Source organism: Hippopotamus amphibius, chromosome 9 (genome assembly GCF_030028045.1).
Source record: "Hippopotamus amphibius kiboko isolate mHipAmp2 chromosome 9, mHipAmp2.hap2, whole genome shotgun sequence".
Lineage (NCBI taxonomy): Eukaryota > Metazoa > Chordata > Mammalia > Artiodactyla > Hippopotamidae > Hippopotamus > Hippopotamus amphibius.
The window spans coordinates 22,328,801-22,348,867 of NC_080194.1; the positions used below are offsets into that span (position 1 = coordinate 22,328,801).

At 37.0% G+C, this 20,067-nt stretch overlaps 2 protein-coding genes across 3 annotated transcripts in view; one reads left to right on the top strand and one right to left on the bottom strand.

Annotated features, from left to right (window-relative positions):
* The first annotated feature begins 2,801 nt into the window (after positions 1-2,801).
* On the top strand, positions 2,802-11,784 carry SVIP (small VCP interacting protein). Its single transcript, XM_057750093.1, has 4 exons — positions 2,802-2,946; positions 5,246-5,296; positions 5,834-5,947; positions 9,300-11,784. The coding sequence occupies exons 1-4, from the start codon at positions 2,893-2,895 to the stop codon at positions 9,312-9,314; spliced, it is 234 nt and encodes a 77-aa protein (XP_057606076.1). The 5' UTR covers positions 2,802-2,892; the 3' UTR covers positions 9,315-11,784.
* A 2,150-nt stretch (positions 11,785-13,934) lies between these two features.
* The window catches only part of GAS2 (growth arrest specific 2), a 119,676-nt gene continuing 113,543 nt past the window's right edge, over positions 13,935-20,067 (bottom strand). The window contains exon 8 of one of the 2 annotated variants that reach the window (XM_057695956.1): positions 13,935-15,195. In XM_057695956.1, the coding sequence (XP_057551939.1) occupies positions 14,977-15,195 (219 nt within the window). In that variant the 3' untranslated portion in view covers positions 13,935-14,976. The remainder of the gene's footprint in view (positions 15,196-20,067) is intronic. The other variant, XM_057695955.1, reaches the window with a different exon arrangement.

The following is a 20,067-nucleotide window of genomic DNA, read 5'->3' on the forward strand; positions in this document are numbered from 1 at the left end:
AAAACAGGGAAAGGTAATTTGGAACTTAACTTGTCAAGGACAAATACAAATCTTGTCTTCTCTATAAATATCAGTAAAAAGGGTTTAGCCATCTCAACAGGTGACCTCGATTTGTTCCATCTGCCAGAAACACAATTTAGATCCAAACTCTTTTTATATTATTGTAACTTATTCATGGCTGAAATTTTAGAATGGAAACTATGTGTCTGTGTGTTTGTATGTATTTATATATGTGTGTTGTAGAGGTGTGGTATTGCCAATATTAATTTGTAAAAGAACTCTATTTAATTGGCTTAAAGGAAATTAAATGCTTATACAAATACTCAGAAATATAGAAGAAAGTAACCCAAATGAACTTCAGGACCACATGATCTAGAATTAATAGATTAAATGAAATAGATTTAATTTAAATGAATGAAAACAAGTTTCAGTTTGGTATTTTAATTAGACATTTCTTTAGGGTCAACAACATTAAGTATAATATTTTTGTTGTACCTAGGTTTACTAGAAATCAAATAAGATATTACTCCTGTTACAAAATTTGTCAGCAAGAATGTTATGATGAAACTTTTAAGTAAATTAAATGTAAATGAGATAAGAGTTTTGAGCAAACTCTTTAGGAATAATTACGTTTAAGTATAACCATCGAAAATAGTTCCTCCAGATTTTTTTTTTTTTTTTTGGTAACTTGAAACTGCTAAATTAAGTTCACTGCTGGGAATTCAGTGAATATCCAGATCATTTCCAAATAAGATACTGGAACATTAATTACTGAACATAGGCCTACTTTTATGGAGAAACTAAAGATATTTAGGACTATTAATAAATATGCTTGGTGCCAAACTGAGATGTTTTCTTTAAGGAATCACCTATTTTTAGAAATTACAAATAGTATTCACAAGTTTGCCTATCTACAAAATGCTGATGTACAACTTCATAATTCCTTATGAAAGCATAAAAACTCCTTAGTTTTCACTAGAACCTAGGGTTTTTAAGAATTAAAATTAAAATATATAATTAAAACTACTTAAAATCAATAAGGAAAACATCTTTGTATGCAAGGGGAAAAAAGCTATAAGGAATAGAAATCGTTTTATTAAGGGAAAAGAAAGTAACTTGTCCTAAAGCTGGTTATTCCTAAATGGGAAAGAAAATAAGGCACAAATTAATGTGAATGTAGAAAGCTGTAGAAAATTGTGAGGAAAAGAAAATGAATCTTTAGAAAGGCATTCTATGTGTGGTCAGGACTGATAAAGATTAGAATAAATTTAATTGAGTAAATAAATTTTATTTTGAAAGATAAAGTGGTACAAAACCTGAATTTGGCTTTCTCTCTATTAAGAAGACAAAGTTTTCTTAAAATATTGATCTGCTTTTGATAACTGATTGTAAAGTTTCTTTACCTTTAACCAGTAATCTGTACAACTTTTGATATTTGCTTTTGAAATATTTTATTGTCACTTCGGTTAAGTGAGTAAGTATTGTTCCACAGTGACATATGATCCTATTTGACCAAGTATTTTGAAACCTGTTTGATATTTTTGACAAACTTCCCAAATATCAAATTCTAATCAAAGTTCTTTTGACCTCTAGCTAACTTTGGGATGCTTCATAGAAGAAGCATCTGAGAAACTGGAATATTAAACAAATTAGGCTTATTTTGTATGTTAAATTACATAAGAAGCATTAATAAATGAGTGGTAATAAGTCTTCTTAATTTATATTGTATGGGTAAATGTCATTAATAAAGATATTCTGGAAATTACATGGAGCTCCTAAAAATCTGGTATGTCTTAATAAACTGTTAACCGCTATAATGCCAGTAATTATCTTGAATTGTTGTATGTCACAGCAGTACCAAGTTTGTCAATTGCAGTGTAATCAGATCTTCAATCATGTCTTTTTAAGTCTCTTGTCATTTACAGACAGTCACTGTTTCACTCTGATGCCTTTGCAAAAAAATGCTTCATCTTCAAGAGGAGTCATAAAAAGGATTTTTTGACAAGAGCAATTCCTGATAAGTTTTAGACCATAGCACTGAACTGGGTAAGAAATTAAAGAATTCTAAAGGAAAATTTTATGGCTTCATAAAACTGTTAACAGAAGATTAAGATCAAGAACCCAGTGTGCTTGCATCAATTTTCCAGTGATAGGTCCATTTGGCTGTGAAATTTGTTAACTCCTATGTTAATTCATTTAAGCAGACGCCCAGGTGATTCTTATGCCCATTAACATTTGAGAAGCATTCAATTTAAATATTTCTGAACATATCAAACATTATTATTACTCCTGGATGGATAAATGAATCCAAAGCACCAGAAACCAATAGGGATCTCAACGAATGCTGCATTCACGGGCTCAATTCTGAACCATAGTGATGGATTTCATGTTCTGCCCTCTCAACTGGAGTAGTACTAAGAGGCACTTACAGAAAACGGTGCTGACATCAACTTGACTCTTGGCTTCAATTTCTCGGTGATCAGAGTCCCTTCTCACAAAAACGGGAGCATAAAGTATCCAGAGTCTTGCCACTCATTCACACAGAGGCAGCCAACCGGGAGCCGCGAAGAGCCTTGGAGGCCATAGGCAGGCTTTTCCATCCCTCCTCTGCAAGCTGCCCTCAGCAGGTGTTTTCTGGGACCAAGGCCCGCTGCCACCAGAGCCTCTGGAGGTGGGGCGCTGCCTCAGTGGGCGGAGCCGAGTCCCGAGGAATGGCGGGGAGGGGGTGGAGCCGCGGGGGCGGGGGCGGGGCGCTGCGGCAGAGGGGCGGGGCGGAGCCGAGACGCCCGGTCACCGAAACAGCCCCGCAGCACTGGGAGCCGGGTCTGACCGCGCAGTTCGCACGGCCTGGTCTGGGGACAACCCGGGAGGGGACCCCCAGCCGCGACCCCGATGGGGCTGTGTCTTCCCTGTCCCACGGAGGCCGCGCCTCCCTCGCCGGACCTGGTGAGTAAGGCCGCCTCCCAGCGTCTCCGGGACGCGGCGTCCGCCCGCCCGCGCGGCGCGCACCTGTTCCCGGAGGGGCGCGCCGGAGGCTCGGAGCTGTGGCCCCGGAGGCCCCGAGCTGCGGCCCCGGAGGCCCCGAGCTGCGGCCCCGGGACGGGCCGTTGGAAGCGGCAGCGCGGGCCGTGGAGCCCATCGGCGGGGACCTTGGTGGCGGAGACGGGTGGCCGTGCTCCGAGGGGCCTGGAGGTCCTGCCTGCGGGACCTGGGTTGCCGCCCCCGCGCCGGCGCGCCTCCAGAGGCGGCTCCGGGGTCCCTTTGCCTGTGGCCGGTTGGCAGAGATGCGAGATCGTAGGACGCAGGCGCGCGCGGACGGCGCGGTGCGGGGGCCGTGGCCCGGCGAGGCGGCAGATGGAGTGAGGATGCGGGAAGAGATCCCTCTTTCTCCGTGAACGGACGTGTTTGATTTTGTGGGAGATGTGCGTTTTCCTGTGTCTGTACCAGCTGTTTAAAGAAGGTGCTCCATAAAGTCTCGTGTATTTCTGTGCTTTATTGGATATCGTATTGATGATTTCCCTTTAGTATTGATCCCTTTTAAGGTCTTTTTTAAAAAAGTATTTTATGTAGTACAGAGTGTACCGTTTGTAAAGTTGCCACGTTGAGCAAATAAAAATCCAGGGCTCCCAGTTAAATTTGAATTTTCAGACCAACAAGAAATACATTTAAAAAACATGTAGATTTGTCCCATGTAATATTTGGGACATACTCTTTATTTACCTGAATAATTTCAGATTTAACTAGGTGGTTTGTGGTATAAAACATTTATACTTTTTGTAGCTTTCTATTTTTTAATAGCATTTTTACCTTAATAATACTTACAGGAAGTTGATAACAGAAAACCTAAATTCCTCTCATGTATCTGGCTAAAAATTCGTTGAAGGAAATGAGTTGTTTAGGGAAGTACACTAACTCTTCAAGTATTTGATCATAAGTACAAAAAATGACCTGGAGGTTGATATGTGAAAGTTCACCTTGTCTTTCTTGCTACTGTTGCTTTTAAATGTTCTTAATTTTTGTATATCTGGCTGTTGATAAAATACCAATCTGCCAGTATTTGTTAATCCCTCTCCCTGCCACCCCACCTCCCCAGAGATAACCACATGGCTCGCTACTTGAATGTTACTTTATCTTTGAGGCTTTTCTTCACCACCCTAAATAACATAGATCCTCCACTCTACCATCCACCCATCCTTCCATTTCTTATTGACCATACTCTTCTTTATATTTCCTGAAAAGTTACTTCAGTCTGATAGATGTGTGTTTATTTGGTTATATGTGACTGTTTGTCCTCATTGGAATGTAAATTTCATGTGGGTAGAAACATTTATCTGTATTATTTCACTGCTGTATTCTCCGCACCTGGAGAAGTTCCTGAGGCATGATAGTTGCTTAATAAGTATTTACCCAGTGAATGAATAAATGAATGAGTGTATGTATCGTGGTATAGAAAACGGGGGAATTATTAACGCAGCTTCCAGGAGAATGCTACTTACTGTCTTATATATTTAAATAATTTATAACTTATGATTATGAATAATATAGATATAGAAAAATAATGGCTTCATGGCTTCCCAACATGGAACAGTACATCTCATAAATTTCCTCCAGTCCTTCCCCTGCTACACAGTGAGGTTCACTCACTTCATTCATGAACTTTTTCTGAAAATACCAGCCTGCTTCAAACTCCTGTTTAATTGGCAGTACCGAACCATGTATTTCCCTGCTTGCATTGTTAAATGTCATTTGCTTTATTATTGCCCTGACTAGCTTGTAAGCGCTTTTTTTTTTTTTTATTTTTTTTTTTGGGGCACGCGGGCTTAGTTGCTCCTCGGCATGTGGGATCTTCCTGGAGCTGGGATCGAACCCGTGACCTCTGCATTGGCAGGCGGATTCTCAACCACTGCGCCACCTAGGCAGCCCTAAGCGCTTTTTTTTAAAAAAAGCAAATAGATTATTTTAAAGGCCGATCTGTGTGTTTGTATATGTGTGTATGACCTATATAATGTGTATGTCTGATATAGATATAGATGTCTCTCATGTGCTTATTTGAAGGTTTATTGATTGGGAGAATGAAATTCAGAAAGTTGAATATTTTATGAATGTTATAAATAATGGCATTCTTAGTGGGACATTTGGGGCCAGTACTATTTTTGTAAACTGTTATATTACCTATAAAAGTATAAAATGTCAAGGATAATGTTTGGTTTTGTTTTAAACCATATTTCTTACACATTTTTCCTAGGAAGAAAAAAGAGCAAAACTTGCAGAGGCTGCAGAGAGAAGACAGAAGGAGGTGAGAGAAAAATAAAATTCTACCTTAGATAATTAAATTTACACTTTGTTCTCTATAGATGTCTGTTACTAGAAGTATTCTTTAATGAAAATGACATCTGACATCTTATAAATTTAAATTAAAGGTAAACATTTTTCAAAATGATTAGTGTTCCTATAAATTAGTTTAATGCATTTATGTCGTTTAATGTATGAAATTTTCCATACACATGTCCTCTGTTAAGTGAGATGCCCCTTTAATAACATTCTTCCTTGGGATGAAATGACTGTGCCTTATACAACACTGACAGATGTGAAGTAACTTTAGCGGGGAAATGTGTATGGTTGCAAAATAGCCAATGAAGAAATTATAGTGCATTTTATGTAAAGCTGTTGTAGAAACAGTCCAATTCTCTGTTACCAAAAATAGACCAACCCCCCTCCCATGCCTCCACCTCCAAAGAAAAACCTAAAAGGCAAAAAACAAACAAAAAATCCTTCTGGACACGGGAAACCAATTTTTATTATTTTTCTACACTCCTTAACAATTTTCCTGAAGGCTGCATCTCGGGGCATTCTGAATGTTCAGTCTGTGGAAGAAAAGAGAAAGAAAAAAGAAAAAATAGAAAAAGAAATGGCTACATCTGGACGCCCACCAGAAGGCGGACTTAGAGTAAGTATTAAAATTTACTTAAGGTTTGATTTACCTGAAATTTTTAAAAACTCAGGTAGCAGTCCGTTCAGTAATTTCCTCAGGAAATGGATTATCAGGAAATTGTGAATTAATTTAAAAGCGTGAACAATATAGATTGCAAGACGTGTCGATTTATTTGGACATTCCAACATTCATTGGAATAGATTTCCTTTCTTTTTCCCAAAATGAAAATAGATTTTTCCTAATTATCTTAACCCTGTATCTTAATACATCATACTTATACAATTAATGGCAATCTTTTTTTTCTCTCTTAGCTTGTTATCTATTTATTTATTTACTTATTTATTTATTTATTGGCTGTGTTGGGTCTTGGTTGCTGTGCATGGGTTCTCTCTAGTTGCAACGAGAAGGGACTGCCCTTCGTTGCAGTGCGCAGGCTTGCAGTGCGCAGGCTTCTCACTGCGGTGGCTTCTCCCGTTGCGGAGCACAGGCTCTAGGTGCACGGGGCTTCAGTAGTTGTGGCTCATGGGCTCAGTAGTTGTGGCTCACAGGCTTAGTTGCTCTGTGGTATGTGGGATCCTCCCGGACCAGGGCTCGAACCCATGTCCCCTGTATTGGCAGGCAAACTCTTAACCACTGCGCCACCAGGAAAGTCCATAATAGCAATCTTAAATGTGTAGGAAACTTAAGCAAAATGGAAAGATATAAAGAAGAAAGTAAAAATCACCCAAATTCAGTGTCATTTTGACAGACATAATTTCTAATCTCATTTTATATGTCAGTCTTACAAAATCTTACTATAAACTACCTCAAACTCTTTAGAGTTTTTTTCACTCAGTGATTTGAGATTTTTGAGCTTCCCGTTGTTACTCGTTATCACAGTTACATAAACGTTCATTTGGACAATAGGGTGCACAGGGGTGAGTCTGACACATGCCCATCCCAATTGTAGCAATTGTAGCTCTTGCCACTGGAAGTATAATGATGGACAAGTTAAACAAGGTCCCTGAACTTGGGGATCTTTACAGTCTAGCAGGATTATAAAGGTTTTCTTTTACATGTTAAAGCTCAGGAAAGTAATCATTCAGATACTTTTCCATTTTTAAAGGAAATAATTTCTCAAGTGTATTTGTGAAAAGGACTGTGTCTTGTGTCATTTATGTTTAATTTGTCAGTGATTTATGAGCACTTGTTTAGCTGATTCTTTGTCTAGTTAATTCAGTGTGGTTTTTGCTCCCAAAACCATCTGTATGTGTATACAAGCCTACCTTGTGAGTCAGGCAACTCAGGAGCATCCAAAGCGACATGATTCTGACTCAGGGATGTCACATAGGTGTAAGATTTATCTGTGTGCATTTGATCATGGTACTTCATCTAATTGCATTCAGTAAATGAAATTAAAAGAAAATAATTTTTTATTGTTAACGTTTAACAATATAAAGTAATTGGTTTCAATGTTAGGGTAAATAGCTGTGACCATTCTTTTATTTATTTATTTATTTAATTTAATTTTTTAATATACTCCCATAATAGAACAGAATAAATGTAAAGTAAAACAGGTGGAAGATACAAGGTCAAATATTTATCAGAAGTACAGATGCCTCCTTGCGATATTCTGTTGAGATAAAGATCTGTATCACCAGGTTTACTTCATACAGTGTTCTCAAAGACAAAATATTTGTGAAAATTAAATTATTGGACTGGAAATGATGCTGAGATCAACTGTTTCATAGTAGAAGAAATAGAAGTTCTGAATGACTTGAAGTCACATATAATGTTACAAAAAAGGGTACTTTATGTATAGTCAGAAGGTACAGTACTTATTTTACATGTTCTATCACATTTAACATGAGCTTTTGAACCCTTAAGAGAAAAAGGGGCTTTCTTAATTAAACCTGAAGCTTCCATGCCCTGAAGCCTGTCAGTTAAAAGCAAATTAGGCCCTATATTTTTTCTAGTCCTTTCAGAAATGCTCAAAATGAAAAATATATCCGTGTTAAATTTAGTACCTTTTTTCTTTTGACCACCTGCATTGCTCATCGAGAGCATACAGTGAAGTTCGAAATAAATTTTTGGAGGCTCAGGGCTAACAGAAAGGAAAATACAAGATAGAGGGTAACTTTAATCCTCAAACCCTTTGGCCTGGAGTCCTCTAGGGGCTGCTGTCGGGGCTGTTCTGCAGGCTGGCCTTGAGTGTTCTGTGGTATGTCTAGACTCTTCCCAACCAGACTCCATAGTATGAGGAAAACATGTCCTCTCCTGTCTTCATGCCCTCCACATAATCACCTCCTGACTAGCTGCCTCTTTCTGGAAGAATTGGCATTGGCAACACTCACTGTGTTCTGGAAAGGCAGCCTTATTTTACGAGGTCAATGTGGTGATAGCATCCGGACATAAAGTAGCGTCAATTCAGGATATACCAGTAGAAGAGTAGTGGCAGACCTCTAGAGCAGTGGCTCGTGAGAAGCTTTCAAAAAAGGCTGCACCTTGGATCCGACCTTATACCAGTCAGAATCTCTGAGAGTGGGACTTAGGCATCAGAATGTTTAGCTCCCTAAGGAGTCTGATGTCAAACCAGATTGAGAATCACTGCTCTAGTGTTTGCAACACTAGTTCTAAGAGATATTTTGTGGAAAATATAGTCCCATGGTAAAAAAAAATGTTTTAAAACCCCGAATATTGTGTTATATATTGAATTCCTTTCTTAGAGATTAAAAAAGGCACCGTATTTAGGTCTGCAAGAAGTCCTAAAATAAAGAAAAGCAAGTTTACTTGGATTAATCCTTAATTTTCAAACTTTATTTAAATAAAGATTTTTTAAAAATGTTACATCCAATACTATTCCTTGAATGCACTTGGAAAACACTACTCTAGACACTGGCAAATATCTTTGGTACTATCCCAATGGCATTTTCAGAACTTACTATTGCAGATTTAATAAACTTGATTAAACAAGAATACCAACTGGAATAGTTTCTCAAGTTACAAAGGAAAAGCCTTGGCCAGACCATTATTTAATAATTTCTACCATTCCTTCGTTCCCCTGCCTCAAACAAGAATTCCTTTATTTTTGTTTTGTAGTTTCACTGTTGTTTTTCTTTTGTGATGTTTTGTTTTTCTTTTACTGATTATCAGGTATTTGGGATCTAGCTACCACTCATTAAACTGCCCAGATATTTTGTTTTATTTCTTGATATTTTTATATTGTCATATATCTTATTATAGTGTAAAATTTTACTAATCGCTGCTACTCACAAGGATCATTTTACATTTGTATAGCCCATATTTCTCTCTTACCTGTTTGTTTATCAGAGTATAGTAACATAATCTTAAACAAAAAATACTCTCTCTGTATTTTTATCTTTTTTAGTGGACAGTTTCGTAAAGCATAACATGCGTGGAAGAGTCTACTGCCAGTAACTAATACCTGCAATCAAGTGGACATCCTCAATTTAATTTCTTCTCTTTGAATAAATGAAGATTCAGACTTTGTAATTTTAGTGCTCTTAAATGCAGTGCTTTTTCAAAATTGAATATTGCAAATGCTTTTGATTGTTAGACTTAGAAAATGGTCAGACCTTTCATTAAATACTTATTTTCCCTACATTTGCTCTTCTGCCAACCGTGGGTGATTTGCCGTTTTTTACTAGCTAAAACATGGACCTAAATAGTGAATATATATTTATATATTGCATGGAAAAATTCTGCATACAGCTCAGATATTAAAGTTTGCACTTGTATTTTCCCTCCTTTATAAAATGATCTAGTTATTTATAGTGTGCTAATTATAATTAACCTTATATCTCTTTATTTCATTATATGTAAAGACTTTTGCTTAAACTTATGGACTTAGTGCCTTTAAACTGATCATCAGGGAAAATCTTGAAAAATCATTTGAAGGGCTTATATGAAGGAACACTGTAAATTTTTATAATTACTAAGAAATTAATATTTATAGAAAACACTGAATTTCTCCTAATTTATTTTCTACTTCTGCAGCTTATAAAATTAACATACTGTGTTTTACACTATAATAATTTTTTTCTTTTTTTTTGCTTGCTTAGTTTAAAATTATATGTTAATGATGCCATCAGAGGGCAGTGACGTACTATTATTACAGTATCAGATGCAGCTCTTTAAAGATCTTTGTGGTAATTGAATGAGTTAAACTAAGAATCTGGATGGGTTGAGTAAAACTAAGTATAGTGATAATATGTTTGTTAAATTTTATAGGTGTCTTTATTCTTTTGTATTTATTAAAGAATGATCATAAGATTTATACAGATGTGAAATTGCCAAGGCAAGTATGAGCATATGAAAGAGAAATATGTAAGTACTGTATTTAAAAAAACTTTAAACATAAAACTGTTGCGAGGTAATTCTATGTGATGCATCGCCATAAACTTTTTAGATTTTTGTTCATTTGTAACATGTATTATAGCGTTTTTGGTTTTTTGAGTTTTTTAATATATAATAAGCTAAAATAGAAGAATTGCTGTGTCTTTTAATTTGGTTGCTCTTTTGGATGACAAGGCCACAGTCTGAGCCCTAAATTAGAATTTTCAGATATTACGTGCAATAGGGACTATAAATTAAATAGACCAGCTCTTTTGATTTACAAAAAGGAAACTGAAGCACTATCTCGCTCATCCTTCCCACAAATCTTGTGTTATATTGCAGTGTATTATATATGTTAATTTTAAAGCATTTGAACTATAATATAGATCTCTTGACTCATTGGAAAAATAAGTTTATTCTATTACAGAATGAAATATTCTGTGGCTGTTGAGGCAAGATATGTAGTTACAGACATGTTCAGTTTTCAGTTTTAGAGAATTAGTGGTATGTTTGTTCATAAAGGATAGTGAAGTCATTGAATTACATTTTAGAAATAAAACTTTTGACTTTATGAACATGATTAATTTTTCCAAGGCAGAAAGGAGAAAGGAACATTAATACATGAATGGGTATAGAACCAGAGCATACCATCCTAGAACTGACATCCTTCCTTCTCTCTCAATATAGAAAGAACAATTTTATCTGTATTACAGAGAATTACAGCTTGGATTGGTGTAAACAAAAGGTTTACATCTAGCAGATAATGCCCTATTTCTAATAGCAGTTTATATCCAAATACCATCCTTATTTACTTTTGAACCAAGAATGCTGTGCTAGTGAATTGCTTTCCAGGAACAGTGGGATATACCATTCCCGCCAACCATAGCCTGCCTCCATGGGTGTGATCGGCTTTCCCCAGAACCACGTGGGTTGCGTGGGCTAAGGGGTGATACTCACATGTTAGGAATAGTGTTAGGAAGGGGAAGGAAAAGGGAGAGGCTGGATGCCTGATAGGAGATCAGTAAGTGACTACTTAACACACATACACATGCTCCAGGAGTCTTCCTCAAAGTTATGAATCAGTTCCTGATGAAACCTTAGCTTAGAGCCAGTTTCCTGTATTCATAATTAAAAGAGGAAAGCATTATAATGTTTTATATGCCACCCAAACTCCGCAACAAAATTACTAAAATAAAACCAAACACTAAAATGCTTATAGGTAATTATCATGATGAGCTATAAGATGCTTACATCACGGCTTCTTCATTCTAATCATCAAACCATTGCTATGGCTGGTAACAAAAAGTTGTATATTACCACACAGCCCCTTTGTTGACATGCCGCATGTTTTTTAAAATATCTGTGTGTGATACTTTTGCTCCACTGATTGTACTTGGAATGTAATTAATAGTTTTTCCACACATGGTTTTGTTATAAATGCTGTATTGCCTTACAGGGTACAAATATACATTTTCCTATGTAGGAAACTGGCTTTGGCTGTCTGTTTAACAACATTTTATCTTTACTACATCTTAAATAATTTATAGGTAAGCATGTTTCTTTTCCTATAAAGAAATGCTATTATTAGTCTCCTGTTTTTTGTTTTTTCTTTTTAGGGAAATACTATAATAAAGGTTCTAGCTATCATCCTTAGTACCTCAGAAGAATTGACATAAGCTGTGAGTTTTCATTTTCTGCTCCAATAGTTCAACTTGTTTATTTTCACTGATAAGAAGTATGCTATGCCTTAGAAGAAAAGGTAACCCTTGTCAGTTTCAGATTTGAATAATATCTGCGTAAACAGAGCAGTAAGAGGTAGGTAGATAAGCATGCCTGTCTGGGTTGATATTTAAGGTGTGTTCCTTTAATGTCTCCAGTCAGGCATCTCGAATTCCAATGATGGCGATGTGTGCTTTAAGTTGATTGAGATGTGGTACAGTTTTCTCTTTTTTCTCCTTCTCAAAAGCCACTGGCACAGTCCATTTGCATATTAGCAGACTTTGAAACTCATGTGTTTATTAGCAAGGTTGCAGAATACCAGATCATTATATGGAAAAAGTCAATTCTGCCTTTGTATGCAAGTAATGAACAATCTGAAACTTAAAGCAATGTCAGTCATACCGTATCATCACATAGGATAAAATACTTAGGAGAAAGAAAAAGAAGTAAAAGATCTGAATTAAAAACTACGAAACACTCCTGAGAAATTTTTCTTTAAATATATGAATGGCAAGATATTACATGTTCATAGATTGGAGGACACAGTGTTGTCAAGGTGGCATTCTCAAATTGATCAATAAATTAAATGAAACATCCCAGCAAGCTCTTTCAGAGAAATTGACATGATCTAAAATTTATGTGGGAAATATAAGACATACGATAGCCAAAACAATTTTGAAAAAATAACCTAGTGATTTTCCCTACAGAGTCAATGAGTAAGAGCCATCTACATTTAGTCATCTCCTTCTGAATATAGTCTTGTTTTTCCATAATCTTTTTCAGTGACATTCAGCCAGTAGCTAGACCCCAATGTAAATCGTGACCATGTTCTTATCTCCACTTAAAAAGACCACCATAGATGTGTAGGCAGAAAGAAAAACTCCACCCTCCCCAAAAGGTGGTTCCATCCTAATCCCTGGAATCCGGGAATATGTTACATAACACAGCAAAAGGTATTTTGCAATGTGATTCAGTTAATGACATTAAAATGGGAAGATTATATTGGATTATCCAGGTGGACCCAATCTAACCATATGGATCTTTAAAAGCAGAGAACCTTACCAACCTGTGGTCAAAGAAATGTAAACAAAGAAGCAGCATCACTGAAGTACCCTATTGCTGACTTTGAAGATAGAGGAAGGGAGGACCTGTACCAAGGAGAGCAGGCAGCCTCTAGAAGGTAGAAAAGGCAAAGAAACAGATTCTCTCCTAGACTCCTCAGAAAGGAACACAGCCCTGCTGACATCTTGATTTTACCCCATTGAGACCATCTCAAACTTCTGACCTACAAAACTATAACATAATAAATTTGTGTTGTTTAAGCTACTAAGTTTCTGGTAATTTGCTACATCAGGAATAGAAAACTAATAAAATAGTAACTAAGTTAATGAAATTAACTTTAATTATTAAAGACATACATGTTTATGAGAAAAATTTATGCACAGTAAAAGTTTTGATGGAAATATTGCTGATTACAGAGAAATTCAGTGTTAATATTAGTTGAGGAACATAAAAATCAAATCACTCGTATTTTAAGATATTACAATAATCACCATTCCAAGATGATTTTATTCTCTACAAGACTTTAATTTTTTTCTTTTTCTATAATGATTATCGCCACTTACAACACCACCAAATTGTAGCAGGCCTGTTGTTTTAAAAAGATTGTGTCTGCTTTCATTAAATCATTCATGTGGCAAACTGAGATACTTCCTGCCTGATTTTCTAGAGCAAGAAAGGTGGATTTTGTCATCGTTGAAAAATGAGGAAATGACAAATTAACTCTGCCTGTACTTTTTTATATTCAGGGCAGCACTTAAAGGACTGTTTATGATTAAATCTAGGCTCTCTGCTAAGGAGAACAAACACCACCACCACTCAGCTGCCCAAAGTGAAGACGTGCTAGGTAACCATAATTTGACTTTTCCTGTAACTCCCAGAAGGGAAGTTGCCATTTGAAGATGATCTTTATTTCAGAATGAAGCATTGCTATAGAGACTGATAAAATTTTTTAACATTTATCTTTTTAATTCTTGAATCAGTGAGGACAATATTTTGCTGTTTATGGGTACAAAACAGCCCTGTCCTAGGTATACAAGGGTATACATAAGTCTGTAACATCATCAGCTACAGTAAAATTATTTTACTAGACAGCACAGCAAAGTAGGGTTAACTAAAGATATGTTTTAATAAGAAAATGCTTTGAAATAACATGAAGTCAGTGGACATTTGACTGTACAATTTACTTTGTCAAAATATAAACGTATGTCAGCTTATGTGTGTGAATTACACTGTCAGTCTCAACACAGCCACGTGCCTAGGAATGTGTGAAACAACTCATAAGCCGTACTCTAAGGGGTGTAGTGAAAACTTCTGAAAGTACCCTGGATATTTGGTCAGAGATAAGGGATAAACTTTAAGGCAATCTTCCAAGTGAATGTAAACTTCTCTGAAGTGGCCTTTCCAGTATAAAATATTACTGTCCTGAATACTCTGTACTTATTTATAGTGCTGTTGGAATATTTTTAGTAGCACATCATCACACTAATTGTCACATTTTGAAAATCAGCTTAAAAATGCTGCAATTACAAAAAATGTCTGGGGTGCTTTTATTCTGTAGACATTAGGCAGGCACTTTCTGTTGACTTAACTGTAAATCCTAACTATGTTCTTCTAATAATTTTTATCTGTAGCTAGAATTGTATTGCTAATATTGTGTCCTAAATACCATGTTCATATATTGAGAAATAACAATTTGCCTATAATTTGTCTAATTTAGATCTGAGTTGACAGTTTCTTTTAATAGATCATTTTCTACAGAAGCATTCAAAATAAATAGTGCTACTCTTTGAGTATGTTTCAACATGATGCCATCTTTCTGTCTGTTATGTCTTTTTCCAAAGTAATTTTCAGAGCATGTGAACTAAACTGACTACTGGAGAGGTGGATACAGGCCATTATGAGAGTCCCCTTGTAGTGACCAACTAGTTTCATTTAAGTTCCTTCTTAGCCTTATAATTGGCAGAGACCACCAGGTAATTATCTGGATTCATGTCCTTAAGGGTTGGAGATTTGCTCTGGATGGGGGATGTCTTGCCATCCACACGGGAGATCTGCAGCATCCGGCAGGGGTCGTGTTTCAACAAATACCCTGCGAAAGTTTCCCATCCTCCTCCCACACGAACCATGACGTGCTTGTTGTGCAGCATCTGGAACGAAAAGAGAGCAAAAGAGTTAAATTCTGAGAATTCTTGCACTATCTCAAATCAACTTCAGCTCTAGCATTGTTACTGTTTTCTGTTTTGTTTTTCAAGCCCCCATGGTCCTTCTACTTCTTGCACAGTGTCTGAGTTAGCGTATAGTTTTGAGCATGTTTCAACATGATGAGAGAAGCTTTGTTTTTCCCATGCAAGTGGAGCATGCATGGTACACATCCCCGGGATCCAGCTTTGCCTACTGTGGGAATCAGGATGCAGGTACAATCTCTCGCTTGATTCAGCGAGTCTGGAGGGTCCTCGCTGACGCTGACACCTGACTTTGCATCACAGCCTCATCACTGCCCCGTGTCCTGCTTGCTGCCTCAGATCAGAGTGCAGTCCTCCCCACTGGGTTATTCCCCTCTGAACCAAGACTTGAAAGGCCATGGAAATGCCTGCTATGGAATATAGTTTGTTTGTTTTTGAAGTATAGTTGATTTACAGTATTGTTAGTTTCAGGTGTACAGCAAAGTGATTCGGTTATACGTATGTATGTATATATATTCTTTTCAATTCTATTCCATTATAGTTTATCATAAGATATTGAACATAGTTCCCTGTGCTATAGAGTAACTCCTTGTTGTTTATCTATTTTTGGAATATGAAGTTAATAATCACACAAATACTCAGTGCAAAATAGAACTGAAAATGCACTCAGAAAAACTGAAATCTTCCCTAGTCACTGTCTGAGGCTTTCGAGGAAAGATATTAGGGAATAGCCAAACATTTATGTTTGTCTTTACTCTCATTCTTCCAAATTACTATAGAATACTTCTCTAAAAACAAAACAAAACACCCCTTACCTTCAGGGCCATGAACCATCTAGAGCTCCAGGTTAATGAGGCTATAGACTGAAAAGGTGAAGAATACGTGGTTCTTTCTATCTAGTAAAAACATGTCCGAGTTGTGGAGGATTGGCACAGAGAGCCAAAGATTTGATCTTGGCTTCTTTCAAATACCACAAAATGCAAGAATAAGGGGGAATGTTGCACCTTCACCGAAGACCCTGCTGACCTCTCCCCTGCCCGAAATATGGTGAACACACAATGGCAATGTAATCTTGGGAAGGGGGTATAGTTTTGGGAGGGGTTCGGTAAATAGTTTTCATGGTAGTGCCTATAAAATCTCTCTGAATGTCTCTCACTCTGTGTCACCTTCAGATCTGGATTTTTTGACTCTCATCCGGTGGAGGAAGACTGTTCTTAGCTGTTGAGATTCTGATGAAATTTTGGACTCTCTTTCTGTATGCCTGTACCCACAAAATATTCCGTGTATGTTTAGCCCTTTCACAGACTCCCAGAAATCCATCCATAGGCTCAAGGTAAGAAATACTGAAACACGGCGTTGACATAACGCAGTTTTCAAAATCAAATATCATGAGAAGTAATAAAAACGTGCTAAATAACTAATTAAAACTATTAGACTCGTGAGAATTAAGTGTAACTATACTGGTTATTCTCACTTAGAATATTATAATTTTAGAATAGAAAGGACATGGGGAAACATCTTCTAATAAGAAGTCTTCAAACTTATTTTAGCATCAGCACCTACTCATTAAATAAAATCTCAGTGGGAACCCCTGAAATATAAAGCAGATAAGAGGATTTGGGATTTAGCTTACAACCGTTCTGCCTCCCCAGGTCCTGCCAGTGGTACCATGTTCCTATTGTTTAGGGTGAAGATACTGAGGCCCAGGTCTTTGATGTGATTTCCTGACTCCCAGTCTAGTACTCTTCCCACAATGGTTCCTCCTTATAAAAATCCATCAAGGCTTTTATAATTTTACTGGCCTATTTTCATTCCCACAAGTTCCTGGGTGTGCCTCTACTTCCTGTTTTCAAAACTTGGAGTTACTGGACAAAAACTGCAAAGGCCAGTGTCAAAATAGCACTTTGACCCTTTCTCCCATTGTTCCAAGAGTGCTGCTTTTACCTATTGTTGAAGTTCTGGCACCTCTTGGCCCTGCAAACTACATTTAAGAATTGCCTGTAAACATCGTTGGTATGAATGCCCCTGGCCGAATGCCCAAGTTCACTTGACTGTGAGCAGGCTATTTCAACCAGAAAGAACCACCAGCCAGAAGAGTTTTTAAACAATTAGTGAACTCTGGGAAACAGTGACATAAATGCTTTTTACTATGGAGTATATGATCATTTAGGTACAAACTCTGCTTGCAGATTCTTTAATGAATGCATATGACCATGCAAAGTGGATCCAACATGAGACAGAGCCATTCTGAATGTGAATAACACAGGAATTAAATTTCTGCCCATCTTGTCTTCCACAATCTTCCTATAGCTCATCAGCAACCTACAATTTCCCAAAGAAAACCAGTGGTCAAACTGGACAAGTTTCAAGCACGGGATTAAGATATCAGAACTATAGGTGTTTACAGCCTGATTGTAGAAATTTAAATTCCGTGCCTTTTCTTAGAACATCCTCAGTCTCAAGAAAAAAAAAAAAAAGAAAGAAATGAAGGCCCATCTCATGTCCATAAACAAAATACCTATTGTTTAACCTAGAAGCAAATCAACCTGCTATAAATCAAATTACTCTCAAATCTCCCTTCCCCTCACAGCACTTGCCATACAAAACCCCAACCTTGGATAAAGCATGTAATCTTCTTACTAAATCAAGGCTGAGCTGCTGAGCTCTGCTGGAAGAACTTCTACATCAGAGGTTAGTGATAGTAGAGCAATTGCAATTAATTGAGTCTTTTATTTTTTTTTTTGGTCAATTCCATTTCTTATTCCTCTTATTATTCTCAAACACAGTACCCACTTCATTCTCATCAGTCTACTATGACCCTGTCAGGCATGGCTTCCTCTCTCTTGATACGTCCACTGGCTAATTCACTCCAATCTACATTTATCCTTTACCCTGCCTTTCTTGTCACAGAAATATGTCCTCTGTTCAAGATCAGGTCCTCCTCTCTATCCTAATTCCCATTTTCACTCATGAAGAACCCAGCTACATCAACATCTCATCCCTCTTCTCTCTCTCCAACTTAGTGTATGATGGTCCTTACCCTTCAGGAAATAAACGTATGCAAGCCCCTCCCACTCTTGTACAAAGAAAACTCTTCTTCTTCCATCTCAGTCTACTTTGCTCTCATACCTTCTCTTTACACTTGAGCTTCCTGACAGCTAATTTTACACTCAGTGTCTTCACTTCTCATTTCCCATTTACTGTCCAACCAACAGTAAGCATTGCTTCTGCTTAACTGACTGCACAAGAAAGAAAACCAGATGGCTTCTGGAATTGTCAAATCTAATGAGTGGTCCTTAATCCCTGTCTTCATTAATCATTCCAATAAGGTATCTGACAATATTGACACTCCTTCCTTGAAACTCCCTACTTGTTTAATTTCAGAAGATTATCCTCCAGTGGCCCTACGTATTTCAGAAATAAATATGTGTTAAGTGCAGGTAGTAGGATAAATATGTTTATAGATAGGTATCCTTTGGCATAAGAGCTGGGCTTTGATTCTCTGTTCAGTGTACATTTTACGGCTCCTTTATTTTTGATGCTTCACGACGTTGAACAATTTTGTGTCCTTCACTCCAGAAGATAACTCCTTTTGACTAATAGTGCTGACGTACACATGAATTGAGTATTCAGAATAGTTTTCTATGTTGTTGCATTTCTCTTTGGTAAAGAAAAATAAGTTAGAATTACTACAAATATCCCCCAACACTGCATGTTGCAAAGCAGTAGCTTTTGCACATTAGGCCTATTCTAACATTGCTGTTTTCTACAATCAGCCTCATTCCTCACTGTGCCCCTGATTCTAACACAGGGAAGAAGATGCATTACCAACTTAGCACCATCTCTCAGTCCTAAACAACAAAAATCTTGTCTCAATGTTTCTACCAAAGGCCTTAATGAAGTTTTATAAGCAGATCTGGGTTTTCGTAAACATTTTCTTTTTTGATGTCTATGAGTGACATACATACCTTGCCCAGGGAAAAGAAACAGTGGGTCTCAAAGTTATGTTTCTGTTTTTTAATAATTTCTTTCAGTGATGAGAAAAACTCCCATTCTTATCAAGGGCATTTTGCTGTATGCCTTTGTCCTCTTATGATGTTTAATTATGTGTTGTTTTCTTAGGAGGTCTCTTCCCATGTGCCAGCAAAAGGGAACCTTTTTCCTTAGATGACACAGAGTCATAATTTAGAGCACCTACTATGTGCCAGGTAATCTACAAATATACCTTCTTGAAATAAGGTGAATAAAAAAAACTGAGGTCATTGGCAATGCTCTCATTTCACAGATGTATGAAAACTGGCAGAGAGAGGGTCACACAGAGGGTTCCCAGAGCCAGGCTAGAAATCGCATCTCCTTTACTCCCAATCTAGTACATGGCCTTACAATTAAAAAGCTATATTCTTCCAAAACTTATTATTCTAAAAATGAATCTAATCTTTAAAGGTAGGGAAATCACTTAATATATTGACCCAGCAGTGGTTTATAACATGTCAGATAACTTGATTTATTGGATTCAGTGCACAGCTTGTTAGGCTACCATATGTTTACCTAAAGCGCACTGTCTGGTACCACCTGCCAATCTTATTTTCCTGACACAGTAAGGTAATAAACTATCCCATAAACAACAAATTCTGTAGCTCATCCAGATGCTTAATTAAAGAAAAAAAAATGCATTGAAAGGAAATAAGTTAATTCTCCTATATCAACTTACAACATAATGGAAAATCCAAAAGTTGTAGAAATTATTAATTAACAGCTTCCTTCAAATTTTGAGGTCACTGTGGTGTCAGGGGGTCTAGTGGTCTGGCTCTTATGATACGTGATAATAGGACTTAA